Below are 19,895 nucleotides of genomic sequence, written 5' to 3'. Positions count from 1 at the left end.
AACTTTATGTTTAAATAACAGAGCCCACATCTCCTCCAAGCTTCCCTGTTGCAAGAGGAGGAAAACATCAGCATCGTCCTCGGGGAGTTTAGCTGCTCAGTGTAATTGTGCCATGTACTCAGTCGATCCCCCCCAGCTGGCCTGAAAGTGCCTCAGGATCCCCCAGGTGTGTGGAGGAAGATAGTGAAGAAATAAAAAAGGAATCTAGGCTGTCCTGCCTACTGTGCTGCCAATGAGAAGATGTCCCAGATTAACAGGAAGGAAGAAGGATGGATGGGTGGCTCATATTCACAGCAACTCTTTTCTTGTTTTTTATTATTAATAGTCTGACACACATCAGTTACTTCAGAGGCTCATTTTAATTTGATCTGATACAATCGCTCTACGCTGCAATGTTATGAAAGAGAACACAGAAAAAACACAACACGGTTGTTAGGCAGAAACCACGTATGTCGAAAGGTGTTGCTTTTCAGGAAATGAATAAAATGAAACAAACCAGATTTTAAAATATGTGAACGGCATCTTACTTACTTACATCTTGCATCTTACTTGCCACTTTACAATCCTTACTGCTTCTTTGTATTGCAACCCTGGCACAACAATTTCCTGCGGGATTAATAAAGTTCTTATCTTAAAGTTATTTTATCTTTTTATATGGTCAGATACTTGTTTGGGAAAAACAATAATAATAATGATGTTGCGGTAGGTGAACATGCAAGTGAAGATTAAAAAAAAAAAAACCATAGTGTGGAGAACCACAGCTGGGATGTTTCTAATTTTTAGCCGTCACACAAGTAAAAAGTGTCACACAGGGAGGTGAGAATAAAGAGGAATGGGAAGCAGTGAACGGGTGGAGGTGGAGAGATGGGTTGACAATCAGAGCACAGAGAGCTCATTTCACACACACCAGTTCAAAGCCGATGGGGTTCGCGCTCGTTGCGGTGGAGCGAGGGAAAGGGGAGGGAGGGGGGGGGTAGACTTTGATTTCATTTGGCAGCCTGAGACTCCATCTCACTCCCTCCATCAAAAAGGGGCAAGAAGCAGGGAGCGTGCACTGCCACAAAATCAATACAGACACAAAGAGCAAGGAGACCGAGATAAAGAGAGTGATAGATGTGGAGAGGGAGAAAGTTAAGAAAAAACAGGTACAGACAGAAAGGCAGAATGAAGAAAAAGGTGGAGCAAATGCAAAGAGTGAAGGAGAGGTGGATGCAGGAGTGGTGAGGGAAGAGGCAGCACTTCACACAGCAGGGATTCTCTCTCTCTCTCTCTCTCTCTCCCTCTCTTCTGTGGGACTGATAGGATGATTTTGGGGCTTTGCTTGTTGGTTTCAGGTGTAAAAGGTATCTGCTTCTGATGTGTCACACACACTGAAGGCGCTCTCACCCAAAACACCTGTGCAGTCTTGTACATCTTGTGCTCCCGCGGGCTGCTGATAACTGAATTTCAAAAGGACTTCTGAGAACCTTTGGAGATTGCGCATCTTGTCTGCAGAACGTCGCACAAGTGTTAAAGTTACAGTTTTACAGTTTAGGGCGCCTACGTGAGCTCTTCTCAGAAAATTTTACATCTGAACGAAGTGTGTGCACCCCTAAACATCAAAATCGTGGACATTTAACTTACAGAATAACAACTGATTGCACAGGGGCTGTGATATCCTAACTACTGGGAGTATTCAGATTTTTTACCTGAATACCACACTGTGAAAAACAGCCTACAAGTGAAAGTCCTATATTAAAACCCCTACTTCAGGAAAAGTAAATTACATAGACAAAGTATTGTGATGGGGCCTGTTTTCAGGGGTTGGGCTCGGCCACTTACATCCAGTGAAGGGAAATCTTAATGCTTCAGCAAACCAAGACATTTTGGACAATGTTACGCTTCCAACTTTGTGGCAACAGTTTGTTGAAGGTCCTTTTCTATTCCAGCATGACTGTGTCCCAGTGCGCAAAGCAAAGTCCATAAAGACATGGTTGGATGAGTTTGGTGTGGAAGAACTTGACTGGCCCACACAGAGTCCTGACCTCAACCCCACTGAACACCTTCGGGATGAACTGGAACAGAGATTGCCAGACCATTTGGTCCAACATCAGTGCCTGACCTCACAAATGCTCTACTGCATGAATGGGCAACAGAACACAGAAACACTCCGAAATCTTGTGGAAAGCCTTCCCAGAAGACTGGAAGCTGTTGTAGCTGCAGTGTGAGTATCACACATCTCTAAGAAGTTTTCAGCTTTGTAACGATGTATCTTCCAGGATGTATCTTCCAGCAAATTCAGAAAAATAAGAACCAAGTAATTTATCTTAAAACGTATAGATTTTCTCAACTCTTATAAGAACACTTCAAATTAATCAGAAAAGCAAGTATTTCCATTTTCACTTTATACTTCTACTTCACTGCATCCTAGAGGCAAAGATCTGTACTTTTAACTCCACGACATTTGTCTGACAGCTTTAGCTACAACTTACACTATCATAAACTGGAGGATTAGGGGTTCTGCAATGTGTTGAGAAAATTCTCCTACTCCTTAAGCTACATTAACTATTAAAAACCCCTCTTGGATTAGTTATAAAATGCACTGTCACAAAGCTGAAAACAGGGCTGGTTTTCTGAGCTCACGATCCAATTGAATACAATGCATTTCTGTGGATTAAACCAACAAACTTTATATAAAAACATCTACAGCAGTAAAATGCAACGCACACATTAATGCAGTGTTTTACCATTATATATACACTGCAAAGATTTGCTCCCATTCAGCCACAGAAGCTTCAGTGAGGTTGCAGCATTGACGTTGCGCTTCAAGGCCTGGTGTGGGACTGGTCTCGAATTCACCCTGAGACTGAAATCGAAGAGGTTCAGGTCTGGTCTCTGAGCGGGTGAGTCAAATTCTTCAACAATAAACTTGTCTTTATGGACCTCACATGCTGAAACAGGAAAGAGCCTTCCCTAAACTGTTGGAACAAATCAATAGACAACTTTCTAAAATATCACTGCATGCTGTAGCAATAAAATCTCCCTTTAAAAACAAAAAAAATTCAACAGGCCTGCTTATACTTTTATACCACACATTTGCTATAATATGAGCACATAATTAAGATAATAATAAAAAAAATAATAACTGTAGCCAAAAATGAAAATAATTATTAGATGCAGCCCTAATAAAGTGTTTGATATTCAAAAAGAACTCATAAGTGGTGATGTTTTGTTCACACTGCGAGCAACGCGATCTACAAATCAACAAGCTTGTTTATTCCTATAAAAGGTGAGTATGTCTCACAGAAGACTTTGCAAAACCGTTAAATATGCAGAGTGTTATGTCTTATTTATTACATTAAAGAAGTGCAATGTTCCAAGTCCAAACTGGCTCCCCATCTGGCACAGAAGGATAAGCTAAAGATTGTTTTTCTGTATGTGTTTCAGCTGAGACCTGGATGAAATGCAGCAGATGCATTTGCGTTTCCACGCTGTTTGCTCTGTGAAGATGAGTCATCTGGCCAAGCTCACAGCTGAGGAATTTTGACCATTTTATTTTCCTGTACCCATTAACAGCCGGTCTAATTTCAGTGCGTCCTTGGCTCCTTGCTGAGGTAGCTTTGTTTCATTACCAGCGGTTCAACTCGGCACAATAAAGAAGAGGTTGATGACGGCCATTCAAAGCTTTGCACTTCTCCACTTCTGTCTGAAGAGACCACAAGGATAAACGTTTCACAGACAAATGTTCCAGGCGTCAATGGCGAGCAGTGAAGCCATGTCACTGAACTGTGTGCTTTTCTGTTAATTTTCAATTACTGCTGTAATTAGTTCTACCTAACGAGTTATATTACTGTCTCTCGTCCTTTTCAGAACTTTGTAGCTGCACCCGGTGTGCAGTGTGATGTATGTATGACAAGGACAAAAGTTTTTGAGACTATGAACTACAAAATGAAATAATGATAATGCAAACACATTTGCGGGAGAAAAAAAAAACCCAACAACATTCAAGCTGTCTAATTTCAGCGAATTTTTGTTACTGCGGCAATTTACTTGTCTGAAAAGCCTTCATCCTGACTGCCAGAGGTCCTCTTCTGTGTAATTTGTGATGACCTGTATTTTATTTATAATGAGTGTCTTCTGCTCGCTGATGAAATGATGATTATTTGCTGCCTTGATGTCTCCTGCTCTAATTAAAAAAGTGAAATTGTCTGGAAATGTTAAATAACCTCACATTTTACAGTTTTTGTGCAGGGAAATCTGAATGTGAGGATCGAGAGCAGACATTCACTGGTTTTAAGGGCTTATGAGCTGATGGATTTAGAGCCACTTCAAGCTCAGGTAAAGACTGAGATGATGGAAAGTACATGAAAGGAGAGCTGGATAAGAGAGAAATCGGAACAAAGGGAGAAAAATATGCAGTATCACATAAAAGTGATAGTGGGCGCAAAAATGTATGGAATGAGCAGCAGGCAAAGAAGAACTGAGACCTCTGAGATGGCAAGACGGCAAGGAAAAACACAATTAGAGACAGGCTGACAGAGAGGAGCAGGAGACAGAGGGGTAAACAGATATGAAATGGCATGGAGCGCGTCACAGCTTGGTGACCGAGAGCTGAAAGAGTGCGGGACGCAGCCAAAGATTGCAAGCGACAGAGGCAGGAAAGATGGAGAGGCGAGAAAGTGAAAGGGAGGCGAGAAGTCGAGCGGCGGGAAACGAAGGGTGGAAATTGGCTGCGGAGCGCGCCGTGCGTATGTCCCCCGGGAGTGGAGACGAGCTTTTATATTTTAGTCCAACAGCATTAGGCAGGGTGTCTACCAGCGGACGGCGGCGTGACACTAAACCACTTCGCAGGAAGCATCCGTTCTAATCATATCCCTTTTCAGCCAACGCTCTCAACCGACAGCACAAAAACAAACCCAGAAAAAAATACAAATCTGTCTCACACACAAATACACAGAGGATCATGACGAGGAGCGTAACGCCGATGTAACCCAGAGCGTGACACTGATAGGCAGAAAGTCGTACAGTTATTCACATTCAGCAGAAATCGTACTTATTCACTCCTCACAAACATAAAAACAACAAGAAACACACACCTTTTCCTGGGATTCGTCCTTGACTCAGGCTCTCAGCGTAGGAGGATGCATCATCACTGAGCAGCGCCATCATTATACAAGCTCATGATTTCTCCCAGTCTAGACCCGCATCAACGAACAACACGCCGCAACTACCACTTTTTGCTCTTTTTCTCCCGGCACACCATTACCACAACACTGAGTCCCATTATAAAACAACACAATGCTTTAAAGTCCCTGAAGCTGGCTGATCAATAGGCTACAGTGGAGCCCTTGTAATCCATATTTAGCACAATTTAAGAAGAGAGTTGCATATTAAGAGTCTCTGTTGTACAAAGCCATGTAGCATGGGAGAGAGATAAAGTGCTCCACGGTGTCCAGAGGCAATTCAAAAAGAGATGCACAGATTCAAGATCTAACATACAAAGAGAGCAGGGAGATGTGAGGGGCCAGAAACCATTATCCGGGATCAATTCCGATGGTCAACGACATGCAGCAGCAACTCTAAATCACAGGGTTCTCCTTGCAGTTTTTCAATTTCATTTTATTTAATTTTTGCATATTTTGATTAGTTCTAGAATTTAAAATGCCGCCTGGTGCAAAATGCTCAAAGAGAGAAGCACATACTGGGACAAAAATTATGCTCGAGTTAATTTAAAATTTAAAAAGGAGCCTTAAAACTTCCAGAGCCTTTCCTCAGGCTGAGCTGAGTGCATTTTTTGCCTCAGCTTTCCCATTTTAGTATCTGTCAATGCTGCTTGCATATGAAATGTGTTTTTTACTAGAGTGTGAAAATTTTCAAAATATAATTTAAAATGCTAAAACAGCCCCTTATTTAAAAAGAAAAAAAAAGCATTTTAATGAATGTGCAGATAATTTAAGGCATAAGTATATAACCTTCTTCTCATCAACAATCTTCTGTCTGATGGAGAGAAGATCACGATGATGGCGTTAAAGATGATGATGATGATGGAGGTTTGTTTATCTCGTATGTTTGAGCCCTTCGAGTCGGTTTGTGTTCGTCTGCACTTGTGAGGCAGGAAGAGCCAGTGGGGGGAGGGAGGGTGGGGAGTCAGGGGTCAGTGCTTACCCCACACTTGCTGAGAGCGATGTACCACCATCTCTCCCTCACTGAGCGGAAGCTACGGCCGCCCACGCAGCTCAGAACCTCCTCGTCCCCATCTCCCTCCACCTGAGAGAAACAGAGAGATATGAGAGTATGAGAGACACTTGTGCTGGTGGTGCTGGTGGTGCTGGTGGGGGAACTGTGCTAAAGACAGCACCGTTTTCCCCTCTGAGACACGTTGAATTATCACTGTGGAGCGGGAGCCTGATGTATCAAGACACAAACATATTTCACACCCCAATATAGCCTGAAATGTGGCAACAAGATCCACTAACCACCACGACAACAGAGTCACGCTGGTTATCACACTTACCTAATGTGATAAACAAACACGTTGCGTTGCTTATTGAAAAACATAAAAATATATTTTAAAAAAAAAAGGTGTTACAGGAGATAAAGATCTTCTGGTTGACTGAAACGAGTGAGTCAGTAAAACGTTACAAAGGCACTTTGAAGGCCGTTAGCTCTCACTGCCTATGTATTTGTTTAGCTCGATTAAATATCACCGTTGCTGTTCTGCATTATAAAATGATATGCAACAGGAAAGATGAAAATAAGGAATAATGTAAACGTAAAAAAACTCATAATACAGAGGTCAGCTATAGTTACAGAGCAACAACCCTGCATTAGATTCTGTGTCTTTCTCAAGGACAGGATGACAATCAACACGTACAGTGTGTTGTGTGTTTGTGTGTGTGTGTGTGTGTGTGTGTGTGTGTGTGTGTTGTGTATATGCTCTTACCACACAGCCTGACCAGGTGTAGCGTGTTGTGAGGTTGATGACCTGGTTGTTCTCTGGCCTCAGCACCGCTTCCTTCTGGTAACAGTTCTGACGACAGAAGAGAAAAAATTTAAAAATTAACTCGCCCTCAGGGTTTCTCATTTAATTCTATTTTAGTTTTCACACATTTATTTTTCAGTAAATCTCAGGAGAATTGGCGAAACCTGCTGCACCTATAATCAGCTATATGCCAAGTAAGTAATAACAGAACAGCAGTGAAAGCAAAAGGTTGTTATTCCAGCCTGAAAAATGCATAAAATGAAATTAGTTTCATAGAAACGTAACTGAAACTATGGCTGCATTGCCTTGCCTCTGTAAAAGCTGCTGTAAGCTGAATTAAAACTGATATGTATTCTCTCCTCTGTGATGGATTCCTTCGCCGTGTGGCTGCTGAGTATTACCGCAAAATGGGGAATGCAGAATGAAGGTCATGCTACCTTGCTCTGGGAAACTGACATCAAAATCTGTCTGAGAGCTGAAAAATGGTGTGCGGTTTGTAGCTGAGCGAGAGACATCTCGACACAAAGTCACTTCTGTGCGTCAAAAGATGTCCGCAAGAAGAATACGCCACCAAATGACGACACCGGCCAAGATATGCAAGGCAGGTGGTCAGTGTTTTTCTTTCTCACAGCACCAGACCAATGTAGCATAGACTTTCCTTACAGTTTTGAAAAGCTCTTGAAGCAGAAACAAGAAACAGCTACATCGGATGTCAAGTTTTAAAACGGGCGACAGGACGGTACCAAAGTCTGCCTACAGCAAATGGTTGCATTATATATTATTCATTGGGTGTGAAAGCAATTTAATGTCGATTTTATAGACTGCATTGGCTTATGGTGTCTCATGGTATCTCACAGCATATACAGGCGAATACAGTGCAGATTAAGAAATCATGCACGCTATAGCTGGAGTCAACACAAACATACTCCCTCCACCCTAAAAACCAAAAACGTAAAATTATTGAACCAACCATATTATAAATGTACGAGGCGTAGCCCCGTGGATGGTAGAATAAGTCTTTAAATGCACGGCTGGCGTGGTCTGTTAAGTATGTGGAAGGGGGTGCATTTCGTAATGTTTTGGCACTGTGCTCAAATTGGATTTGAAATAAAACAATGGCTGCGAGGCTCAAGTGCTAACTTTCAGTTTTATGGGTATTCAAGTCTTGTTCATCCGCTGAAAATGTTGGGTGAACAACATCAATATCAATTTTTATACATAAACTCCCCATGTTTAGCAGCACCTCCAGTATAGATGTAAATATCCTCACAACAAGGCTGATCAAAAGCAGTTTAGCCCTTTAATCACTGTTTTACATAAGATCTAATGTGTTTGACTGCTGGGCCAAAATAACAAACTTGTGTCATTGGCCCAATACTTACAGACTGAAATAAAAAAAGAGACATCCATCGGGAGAAAATCTCCCTGCTGTCATTTTCTGTGGAGCAGCTTCACTTCAGGCAGAACTCTCTGTTCACAAACATGCGTTGTACCATCCTTGATCACTGCATGTATCATTAATAATAAATCACTGCCTGTTAGTGAAAAGCCTTTTAGACAGACGGCTTTGTTTTATTCCGAGCAGTGGCAAGTTAAAATGTGAAAATTAACTAAACTGGAGTCACTGAGTATTTTCATTACAACAGTGACATACGATGCATTAAATGGAGCTTGCATTTCTCTTCGGTAAAAGCTTGTCGAAAGACATGATGCAGAGGGTGTCGGTATCTCACCTTTTCAGGCCTCTTGTACACAGCTGGCCACTGAGAGCTGTCATCAAAGTAGAGCAATATGTTCTGACAGCAGCGAGACTGCACAGAGGAGCGACACAGAGAGGGAGGATAGACAGTGCATAGATCAGAGAGGAGGCAGGGAGACGGTGTGAGATTCATACGACAAAAAACGTTTCCAAAGTCTGCAGGCTACGACAGCCAAAGCGATGCACGGGTGAAAGAAGGCAGAGCGGAAGATAAAAACAGAAGTGTGGAAAGACGGAGAGGTGGGGAACAATAGAAGAAGGAGGGGATGAAGGAATAAAGAGGACAAGGCTGGTACAGCAGGAACTGCCCGAGGAAGAAGAAGAGAGGAGGGAAAGAGTGATGGCATCAGTTTAGATAAGGTAAGAGGAAGGAAACAGAGAGAACCAGTTGAGAGGGAGATACTAAATTAGAGAAAGAAAGGATGAGGAAAGAAGTAAAGTTGTGTTGCCTCTGAAGGAAATGAGGGCAAGCTGAGGCCATATGGAATATTATAAAATAACACACATGACACAATCACCAAAGCAACAGCAAGTTGTCCTACCTTTGGATAGCGAAACCGGAAGTCCAGGCGTCCGAAGTCAGTGAGAAAGCAGAAGCGAGTGAGGAAAACCCAGTCCTGGCGAGAAACAGAAGCGAGAAAGGAAGAAAGAGAAGAAAACATGGATGAAGCACAGAAGATTAAGAGTACGCAGCAATGAAAGCAGTTCTGTGAGACTGTGCGTAGGCAGAGAAGCACTATGCTCGCATTAACATCTTAGTTACAATGCTAACATGTGCCAATTAGCACAAACACAAAGTACAGTCAAGACTTATGGAAATGTCTTTAGCTTTGCAGGTATTTAGTTATGAAACTACAAATTTCTAACTGGGGATGGTTTCACAAATGACATTTTTTAGCCTGGTCTGTAGTGTTATGGCCGTCTTACTTTCTCCTAGATTAGTTTCAGATAATAAAAATAAATAAATGAATAAATCCTAAAACATTATCTACCCTAACCCCTGGGCTAACTAAAGAATTAAGTCCCATGTTTCCATGGCAACAATCAATGATATCTGCTGACCATCGAGATCTATACAAACGCCGCAGTTTCAAGGTGGGACACCAAGATTAGGTTCATCAATAGTGAACAGTGAAGTTGGCTTTTGACCTTTTGGATATAAAATAAACTAAACCACTTCACCACCTCACATTTTTGGTGATAATTAGTGTATTCCTCCTTGAGTCCAAGTGAATGTTTGTGCCACACTTGAAGAAATTGCCACGAGGTGTTAATGAGATACCGCTTTCACAAGGAGGGGACGACGGACGGACAAGCCAAAAACAAAATGTCTCCAGCCATCCAGCTCTCACCGGCATGGAGGTATAAAAAGTGGAAAGGAGTCAGGCAGTGCCAAGAGGGTAAACTTCTAGAGAAGGTAAACAAAGAGGGTATTAAGGGGCTGCTGAACACATTAATAAGGGAGAAAGGTAGGAAGAGGTGGAGAAGCTCTGGTCTTAATATTATTCAGCCCATAAGCTTGGCAGCATGGGACCAGATAATTGTGCTGATGGTGTACTTCACTGAACTTATATAAGGCACTGCTGCAGCACTAGCATGGCAGATCTGTCATACACACACACACACACACACACACTATACCGCTGTGAGCAGATACATTCTGCAGGTATGATCGTTGTGCTGAACACAGCGCTAACACCACACCACTTACATGTTGTGTACACATAGTTTTCTGTGCCCGGGGGGCTGTCCACTGTGTGTAGCCCCCACTGAGACAACTCAAGCATCAAATCTTTGAAGAAAAAGTAACAAATAGCGTTGCAAAATTGGTATAACAGATGACAGAAGAAACTATTTTGTTAACTGATTAATGTTTCAGTCATTTTTCGTCAAGGAAAATGTTTTTAAAGGTATATATTTGCTGATTTTCATAGTTTTGTTTGCACGCTGATGAAATTGATTAAAAAAACTTCTTGATCAGACAAATTAAGGAATGAATGTATATCTCAACTTCTAGGGATCTAGGACATTTGTAATTTTTATTCTAAAATCTTATAAAGTCAATAATCAATCAATGCAGTAAGAAAAATCAGCTGATTCAGGTTCCTCCATCTTAAATATGATAATCTGCTACCTTTTCTTCTCTTAAATAAACATCACCACATACATAAATATATTAACATAAATGCAGAAATACAATATAACTGAATATCTTTGCTTTTTAGACTCAAGGGCTCTAGAAAATAGTGATGGGATTTTTTCACAATTGGGAGGTCTTTTAGCTGCTTAGAAACTGTAGTCTTGAGCATACTTGTTTAATGCATGATGTTTATCAACAAATATGATAAACTGGGTGGGGAAGACACTGAACTGCAGTCAGTTTCTCTTTTGCCCACATCAGTATGACATGTTGGACTCAGGAAGGTTTCTCGCTTTTTGCCATTTTATAGACCAAAACCAGTCAACAAGTGATGAAGAAAACAATCATTAGATGCAGTCCTATCCTGATTTGAATGAGGAATTATCTGATCAAAGACCAAGCAGACAAGATAAAGAATCTGCTGACATTCAAAACTTGACTCATTGCTCCAGACAGTTTAATCAATACACAAAAAGCACTGAGCTTCAAAACTCAGCCATAACCACAACAGTAATAATGATTTGATGTATGACTACTCATGTTTTCTTACTCCTTACTGGAGTGCTATGAGTTATCCGGATATGATGACAAAACGGGCATTCATTTATCATCCCACAGCCGAACAGTTAAATTATTCTGCTGAATTGTAGTTTCTTCAGACCGAGATTTCACAATAGCATAACATATAAATAACAAAATCCCAAATGACGGTCCCTCATATAAGGATATGATATTATATTGATGTATCTTCAAGCTCTTCTTGAGGTGATGTTATTTTTCTGAAATCCAATTGTACTTTTCAAATATTAACACAGGCAGATCCAAAACACGACCACGACTGAATTCAGACACTGCATTTATAACCACACATAAGAATCTGTTGCACTTCTCAACCTCTTCAACCACTCAAGCAAAGATCTCCTCTTCTTTTATTAAAATGGGGGGCCTTAGGGTGGGTTGTTATGATCTCTTGATCTACACCCAACCAGTGAAACACTCTGTGCACCATTATACTATAATTACCTCTGTCCCGCGTTAAACAAGCACAGTAATTTCTGTGCTGACGAATAAAGTGCAACCAGAGCAGTGTAGCGTGGCAAGCGCTGCTGCCTCCATATATCACACAGCAAACAAAACCGCAGCCATATTTCAGACGCTGCCAGCCAGCTCCATCCCCCGGTCGGAGCCTCTGGGTTATAATTCATGACAAACTCCGAAAGTCGCTGAAGCCCGAGGCTCACTCCCACCTCTGTGTGCGGCGTCCCATGCTGTAACCGTGACAACCGGGGGCAGCAGAGGGAAGCACTGACCCAGAGATGAATCCCTGGAGAGAGGAGAGAGGGGTGGACTGGCTGGGGTGATAGGGGGGGTGTCATTCAACTCACCACAGGCTAGGGCTGTGAAAGACCCCCTTGTTGGACACGCACACACACACACACACACACGCACACAATAAAATATTACCCATGAGCATCTGTCACACACACACACAACATGCCATGGTTACCCCCACCCCCCATCGTCATGCCAACCACAACATGCCTTACATTGCAGCTCCCATAGAAACATCCAAAGGCCAAGCCGTTCATTGTTACACACAGTCTGGTCCTGCACACATACATTCGTCCTTCAAATTACACCATCACACAAACAACAGTAGAGAACAACTGCAGCTAAACAGTGGTGTCAAAGCAAATAGACAGATTAGAAGAATTCTTTTACAGACCCAAGTCTATTCATGTCACAATTTTCAATAAATGTCTACAAATGCCAATGACATCCGAGCAGAAGTTCAATTGATCAATGAGCCACCAGCCCAGTGTCTTTAACTGGTCTCACAGCACTGTGATTTAACAGGACTAATATATCAGAAGTGAGCCAACGTGAGAAAGCCAAAAGTATTTGGACACACAAACATTAGGCCCATATGAGAGTGTGGAAAACTTTCAAGCTGCTGACATTAATATGCTGCTTCAACAGCCTCCAATTTTCAAGGATGGCTTTCCACGAGATTCAAACCATCTGGCTGCAGGAAACTCACAAAGTTGGGCAGATTTTTGGCTGGAATAACTGAAAGAGGTTCTTCACAACCCCAAAAATCAAATAAAAACAAAGTGGACTTAGAACCAACGCAGGAGACCGATGTGGACACTTGACGGCACATCACGCTCACATCTTTTTGTCTTGCCCCATCTCACAGCCTTTGTGATCAATATCTAAAGAACTAGATACTGTATCAGAGACTGTTACAAATAATAGTCTCTGATACAGTTTGTAATTGTACTCTCTATATATTCTATACTAAAAATTCCACTTCTTTATAACTCTACAGCTCCACATTTTTTTTTCCCATCTTCAGACCCAAGCCACAATGACATCACTTGAGGAAATTTATCAGATTTCTCCCTCTGGAGGCACAAAAGGATTTTTACAACTTTTTTCACATATTAAGTTGTATTTCCAGAGACTAACGGACTTCCCCAGATTTCTTTGTCAAAAGCAGACGAGTGAGTCTAACAAGGCTAAGACAGCATCAAGAGAGCTAGGACGGCGGTCAGACAGCTGTTGGCGAAATTCAACATCAGCCTCAAGCTATTCAACCAATACCAACTACTACTTTCTTCTGGAGAGGAGAGAAGAGACTGAGCTCTGGAGGATAGCAACAGTGGATGAGGTGTCTACCTTAATCCCCTTTCAGTCCTCTTATTTCCCCATGGCCACTGCATTGTGATGCAGAATCACTCAGCCACCTCCCCAGGCATGTGTGCGTGCTTGCACATGTGAGTGTGTGTGTGTGTGCGTGTGTGCGTACACCCCATTAATCAAGTACTATGCCTTGATGCAGTCAATTCAGCATCTCTCCATCTCATTCTCTCTCTGTCTCTCTTTCTTTCTGTCTTTCTTCCTCCCTCACAGTTTTGGTCCTTTCATCTCTGGAGCTTTCTGTCTTTTTCTCTTTCTCTCCAGATCCCTGTTTGCTCGCTAAGCCTCATTAACAATTAATTACCAATCAGCTAGTCAAGTCACCCCTGGATCGCTGGGCTTCTCAATGATTCATTAGTCAGGGTTACACAACGCTGTGACACAAACACACTCACGCAACGACACACATGTACACACACGTACACACTCAAGCTCTGTACCTCTCTGGGTGTTTCACATGAGTACACATAGACCATGTAGACATGCAAACACACGCACACACAGACACACACACTGTGAAGCAAGCATATGGACACATGAAAACACTCTCACATGCACCCACCCGTACACACACGCTGCCTGCATCTAATCACAATGTCCTCATTAAAAAGAGATGCAGGAAAACTGATTGAGTTGGAAATTCAATGCATACACGGTTCCAAACACTTCAATGTCAACTTGAACTTGAGTTTTTCAGTAACTTTCAAGGTCTTCTTTGCCAAAATTGATGAACTTGAAACTGACATATTCTAAGACAAGACATGAGATTAATTAAAATAAGACATCACATACCAGGCCTCTTTACTTTATGATCCTATTAAGTCCATAAATCCTGTTGGAATCCTTCATTTTAAAACAGCTGCGATATCAACCCTAACATCCATCAGTGTGTTTTTCCTCAGGGTGTGAGATGTTGATTTTTAGGATGAAGAAAGGCCCAGTGAGCTGACGCACGCTGATGAATATATGGGCGCTGGATTTTTAAATTAGGGAAGGAACTTTCAAGGGCATCTGTTCATTTTCATTAATTTTTCTAAAGACAAAAGTTTAATGACCTTTCTGGTCTAATCCACAAATTTTCATTAACTGTTAAAGCCAAAGACATTTTAACCTGTCTAGAGCAACTTTTCTTCTCTTTTTTTCTTTTTAAACAAATAACTGTACAGTGCTGGTTCTCTAAACCCTCAATTCCCTTGAGAATACAGAAAACTAATGTTGAATTATATTCCTTATATCAAAATTGCAATTTGAAGGAGCTGCAATTTTGAATATAAATTAGATGCTTAAAGATTGAGTAGGTGATTCTGGAGAAAGGCTGCTGACACTTGGATCTCCCCCAAATTCATGGAGGCATATTGCCAAGGCAACGACACCAACATCATCTGATCAGCTCCTTGCCTTTGGAGAGGATGTGGAAGAGGGAGAGTAGCAGAGGAAGGGGTTGAAGTCCAATTGACTTGCCTATTGCTGACCGGTTGGGATAGTGTTGTTCGGCTTGGTCTGAGCTACCCATTTACAGAACAAGGACTGTATACAAACACCAATTTTTTTTCTCAGCGCACACTGCAGGTGGGCTACAGGAGAAAGATCGTCTGTCAAAGTATACTATATAGACAAATGTATCCAGACACACCTCTTCCAGGGCTGTTTTCTGGGGTTGGGCTCGGTCCCTTACTTTCAGTGAAGTGAAATCCTAATGCTTCAGCATACCAAGACATTTTGGACAATGCTATGCTTCCAACTTTGTGGCAACAGTTTGGGGAAGGCCCTTTTCTATTCCAGCATGACTGTGTCCCAGTGCACAAAGCAAAGTCAAAGCAAAGAGTCCTGTCCTCAACCCTGTCCAACACCTTTGGGATGAGCTGGAACAGAGATTGCGAGCCAGGCCTTTTGGTCCAACATCAGTGTCTGACCTCACGAATGCTCTACTGTATGAATGGGCAAATATTCCCACAGAAACACCCTGAAATCTTGTGGAAAGCCTTCCCACAGGAGTGGAAGCTGTTATAGGTGCAAAGCTGTCAAAGCTGTTTATGTAATCATATATTAGGCTAACACTACATCATGATAGAGTAACTGTTATGTAAATTCAATTAAGAAACACCTTCATATGACAACACCATACTGTACTTCATCATCAACCAACATTTGATTATTTTATTTTAAATGGCTTTCCCATACATACAAAAAAAATCACGTTGCCTTGCAAAGGCAGCTGCCCTGACTTGCTATTTAGCCCAACCTGAATAAAGTGGCCCCAATACAAATACTGGTGGACACGGTATAAACTGTCATATGACCTAACCCTAGGACATACACAGAGTTGACAGTTAGCGGACTGTGAGGAGACACTTGCTGAAGTTGTATTGCATAAGAATTGCTGATTGCACCTTTAACAAGCTGTTGCAAGTAAGCTTAAAGGGGTGAATGTCCCCTATTTTACTTGGCTGTAGTTAATCAGAAGTATTTCTTCAGTATGTCTTGTCTGACTCAAAGAAAAACTCTGGGACGACATAAACAGCAAGCAACCACATTAATCATTATTTTTATATGACCCTACTCATGCAGAAACAAGGATAAATTATGACTAGATATATATATATAAAGCATGGGGCAGTAGTTTAACTCATAGAAAATGACAGCAATTTAAACTGCAATCACAAATATTGGACAGAAAAACCACCATGAGCATACTTCCAAAAATCATCCCGCATTAGTGAAAACTGAGCTTTGGCACCTCTAACACAAAGTGTGTGCATTTAATTGAGCAACCACTAAGCCCAAGCTGAGTTCAGACAAGGACTTGGCTTTTGTAGAAGCTTAACATCAGTCTGCTGCAAACTTCTCCAGCTTTACATACACTGACACAGGGGAAAGAGCCGGAAGCACAGTGTGGATTTGCTGCCTTGCTCAGGGGTCCTGTGCTGTTGGCTGCTGAAGGAGTGTTAAGTTCTTGTTTGTTTCCCAGATTTTCCCAGCTGGATTCAAAACGAAAAGCGCCCTTCCTCCGACTTTTAAGCCACCGCTGAGATACATCTTATCAGTGCCTACACACGCCACGAGCCACTAAACCCAATTGTACACATCGACCAGCCCAAATAAAGCTGTTGATCGGTCTGAAGCGCCGATGCCTTTGGATAACTTTGTTTGTGTTTCTCCAGCCACGTCACAAGTTTCAACAGTTCATCCCTCCCAGTGCGGTAAATTAGGTTTGTCAGTTTAAAGCTCTGCACTAACTCTGCCTTCACCTCTGCAGACATTGATGCAGCTACAGCATCACGGGACTGAAGTGTTTCTCTGTGTGAAAGCTTTATTCTGTCTGTGTTGTGTGCAAATCTGCGAGAGGGGAAATATGGAGCGGAGCTGGTGGATGACCTTGGGGCAGGAATACACAAGCAAGAGTGATGGCGTGTTAAACTGTACACACTCACGCACACACACACGCACACAAAATATCAATATGTCAAGTCCGGTGTTGCCTGATGTCATTCACAGTGCTCTGTTGTTTTGCTTAGGTTGTCAAATAATCCTTGAAGAGTTCAGAGAGGCACAAAAAGCAAGGCGAGAAAACCCACCACAAGGATCAAGACAAAAGCAAAAAGGTGCGTCACTCTGTTATGTAAATTCACTTTAGAAATAAATAAAACAATTACTCTATTAATCAAATAATCCATGAACACAGAATCCATCGCTAAAATGCCACGCGCACGTAGACACCAGCCTCTAAGATGTAGATATATGCTGGTTTTCTTAATCTTTCGTGATAATAAACTGAATATGTTTGGATTTTTGAGTGCTGATTGGATAAAACAGTAAGTATGAAGACATCACCTTTGGCCCTGGACCAAACACCAGAGAATTAATCTAGAAAATAATCAGATTGATCAATCAAGAAAATATCTGATAGCTGCAGCCTACAGTGCAGCTTAAATGCAGAATTTTCTTACTGATATAAAACCCCCGTCATTCATGGCCTTACATAAGAAGACAGGCTCACTCAAACTCTTACTCGGACCAGATGCACACATGTGTGTCTCACACACATTTGGAAGCTGCCCAGTGTGACCTACTGCAGGCCAGTGAGCAGCTCCACTGAAGCAGGTGCAGATTCAGCGCAGCATCCAAGGGCATCTGAGCAGCAGTGATGGATGGACGAGTGCCTCTCGTTCAGTTTATCCATTCATATCCAAGTCGTCATCCTGGGGTTTCTAATCGGTGACTTCAATCCCTCAGGTCACGACGGATTTTTGAATTTACTGTGGTCAGAGTTTTGGGAACGCGAGTACAATAAATCAGAAAGCTGGAGTGCGAATCAAAGCTTGTTGTTCTCAAACTGCCTGATGTTTGATAGATTCTCTCCTTTTTTGTGTTGCAACAGATAAAAATCTGTGGTATCTGAAACACCTGACTGCACTGGTTGCTGTATTTTTTTGATTGTTTCACAGCAGCATTTTCCATCACATTGTGACCTGAGCAGTACAACAATACCACCCCCCCAGCAGGAAATATCAATTATTGACAATGCAATTTAGTTTAGTTATCAAGCAAAAATGGCAAATATTTGCTGTCCTCTAAGGTGTACGTTTATTGCTTTGTTATGGCTTATATCATCACACACTGAATTATCAGACAAAACATATAGCATGTGTTCTTTCTTTGTTTTACCTCTGAGTTGAGTTTCCCTACACGCAGGTGACCTCACAGATTAAAGGGTCAAATGTGCTGCTTCAGAGAGATAAACACTTGGACTTCCACTGCACAGTGTTTTTTTTTTTTTTTTTTTTTTTTTTTGCACAACAGAATTACCAGAATTAATTTGAATTAAAGCTTGACTTCCCTGTGTTATCTGAGGCCACTTTGTCCGCATAGCGGCCAGTCTTTTTGAACTCACAACAAAATGGTAGACGGCCCTACTGCACTACTCGTGTATGTCAAACTTGATCCACGAACTCGTGAGAATAGCAGCCAGAGATGAGGAACAGCAGGTGGTAGCCTCCTGAATTACAAAACGGCCCGGAGCTTCAGTATCTGCCCAGCTGCACAGTTAACATTTTCAACTCGCCGGTCTTGTCAGGGCAGCGATGATGTCGATGCTGATCTGTCTGACAACAGACTGAAAAAACCCAGCAGCCCAGAGATCACCACAAGCCCAGCGCCGGGCTCCAGAAGCCATATGACTCACACCTGTAACGTCTCCCCTCAATCATTAACAGGTATTTCGAGGGCTAATTCACATGTAAGCGTGGCAGCACGTTAAGCTGTGCATTTGGTTTAAAGATGAGCAATCACCACTCGGAGCTCGATTGGTATCCGCGGACTGGTGGGATGCCGCTTACTGGGGCTTACACTGATGCCAAAGATAATGAGGGTGAAATATACGCCACAGATGACACGCACGCTGATGGCGCGCAATTGCAAGGCAGAGCAGAGGTGAGTGTGTTTCCTGTGGCGGCATGTAAACATCCAACATGTTCAACATCCAAGCCTCGGTCCAGTTCGCCACGGAGACACCTGCGTGCGGATAAGCAGTCGAGTCCCCTTCCCACAGCTCTCAGTCTGTGTTTCCTGGTGGTGTCATTGTCGCAACTAATTTTACAGGTAAAGAATGTTTTTTTTAAAAAAAAAAAAAACACAGCGCTCACCTCTTTGGTGTTGACGATGCCTTTGACGTATTTCCCGAGGACTGAACTGACGCAGAAGACGCTGGACAGCACAGCCAGGTACAGGAGTCTTTCCCCGACCCTCACCTCCATCTTTCTCTCTCCCCCGCTATCGCCCGTCTGCTGTCCGAGCTCTCCGAAGCCTGTCTCTGAGCGGGAGCGCGCATGGAGGAACGGCTCGAGCACAGAGCGCGCGAGGGAGGGAGAGAGCACACGGTTTCTTTGGTGAGAGAAGAAGAACAGGGCGCGTGCACGCCGGTCCCTTCAATGCCTGTCGCCCCACCTCCCCCCGAAACACCCACCCCACACCCTCCCTCCCCTCCAGCAGTTGCTCTGTTTGGTGGATTGTGTGTGTGTGTGTGTGTGTGTGTGGTCGGTTACAGAGTGCGCGTTCCCGGTTCCGCTCGTGCTTTAACTATGCGACACGTCCACACATTAAAAATGCCATCGCTGATTGCAATCATGTTTTCATTAGAGGTCACACACCTCTAATGAAGTAAACCACCACTGGGACAGATGATGCCTGGCCTCCCGGCTCACGTTATTATATCACTAATCAACAGGATATACGTCAACAGGAATGGATCTAACTGACTGTATTAGGGCTCAATTTTCTTTATAACACAATATTAAACATTTTGGACAGCGTCTGTCATCCTGTGCCCAAACAGA

At 42.5% G+C, this 19,895-nt stretch overlaps 1 protein-coding gene across 1 annotated transcript in view; it reads right to left on the bottom strand.

Moving 5' to 3' along the window:
• Positions 1-19,489, bottom strand: part of tmem145 (transmembrane protein 145) — a 32,770-nt gene extending 13,281 nt beyond the window's left edge. Inside the window, exons 1-5 of the mRNA XM_046400183.1 lie at positions 19,206-19,489; positions 9,263-9,337; positions 8,695-8,772; positions 6,923-7,009; positions 6,145-6,246 (exon numbers count right to left, since the gene is read on the bottom strand). Of these exons, the coding sequence (XP_046256139.1) occupies positions 6,145-6,246; positions 6,923-7,009; positions 8,695-8,772; positions 9,263-9,337; positions 19,206-19,316 (453 nt within the window). The 5' untranslated portion in view covers positions 19,317-19,489. The remainder of the gene's footprint in view (positions 1-6,144; positions 6,247-6,922; positions 7,010-8,694; positions 8,773-9,262; positions 9,338-19,205) is intronic.
• Between the last annotated feature and the right edge of the window lie 406 nt (positions 19,490-19,895).

This window comes from Scatophagus argus, chromosome 9 (assembly GCF_020382885.2).
Source record: "Scatophagus argus isolate fScaArg1 chromosome 9, fScaArg1.pri, whole genome shotgun sequence".
Lineage (NCBI taxonomy): Eukaryota > Metazoa > Chordata > Actinopteri > Scatophagidae > Scatophagus > Scatophagus argus.
The sequence above is the reverse complement of the archived record's forward strand: the minus strand, read 5'-3'. Positions and strand labels throughout refer to the sequence as shown.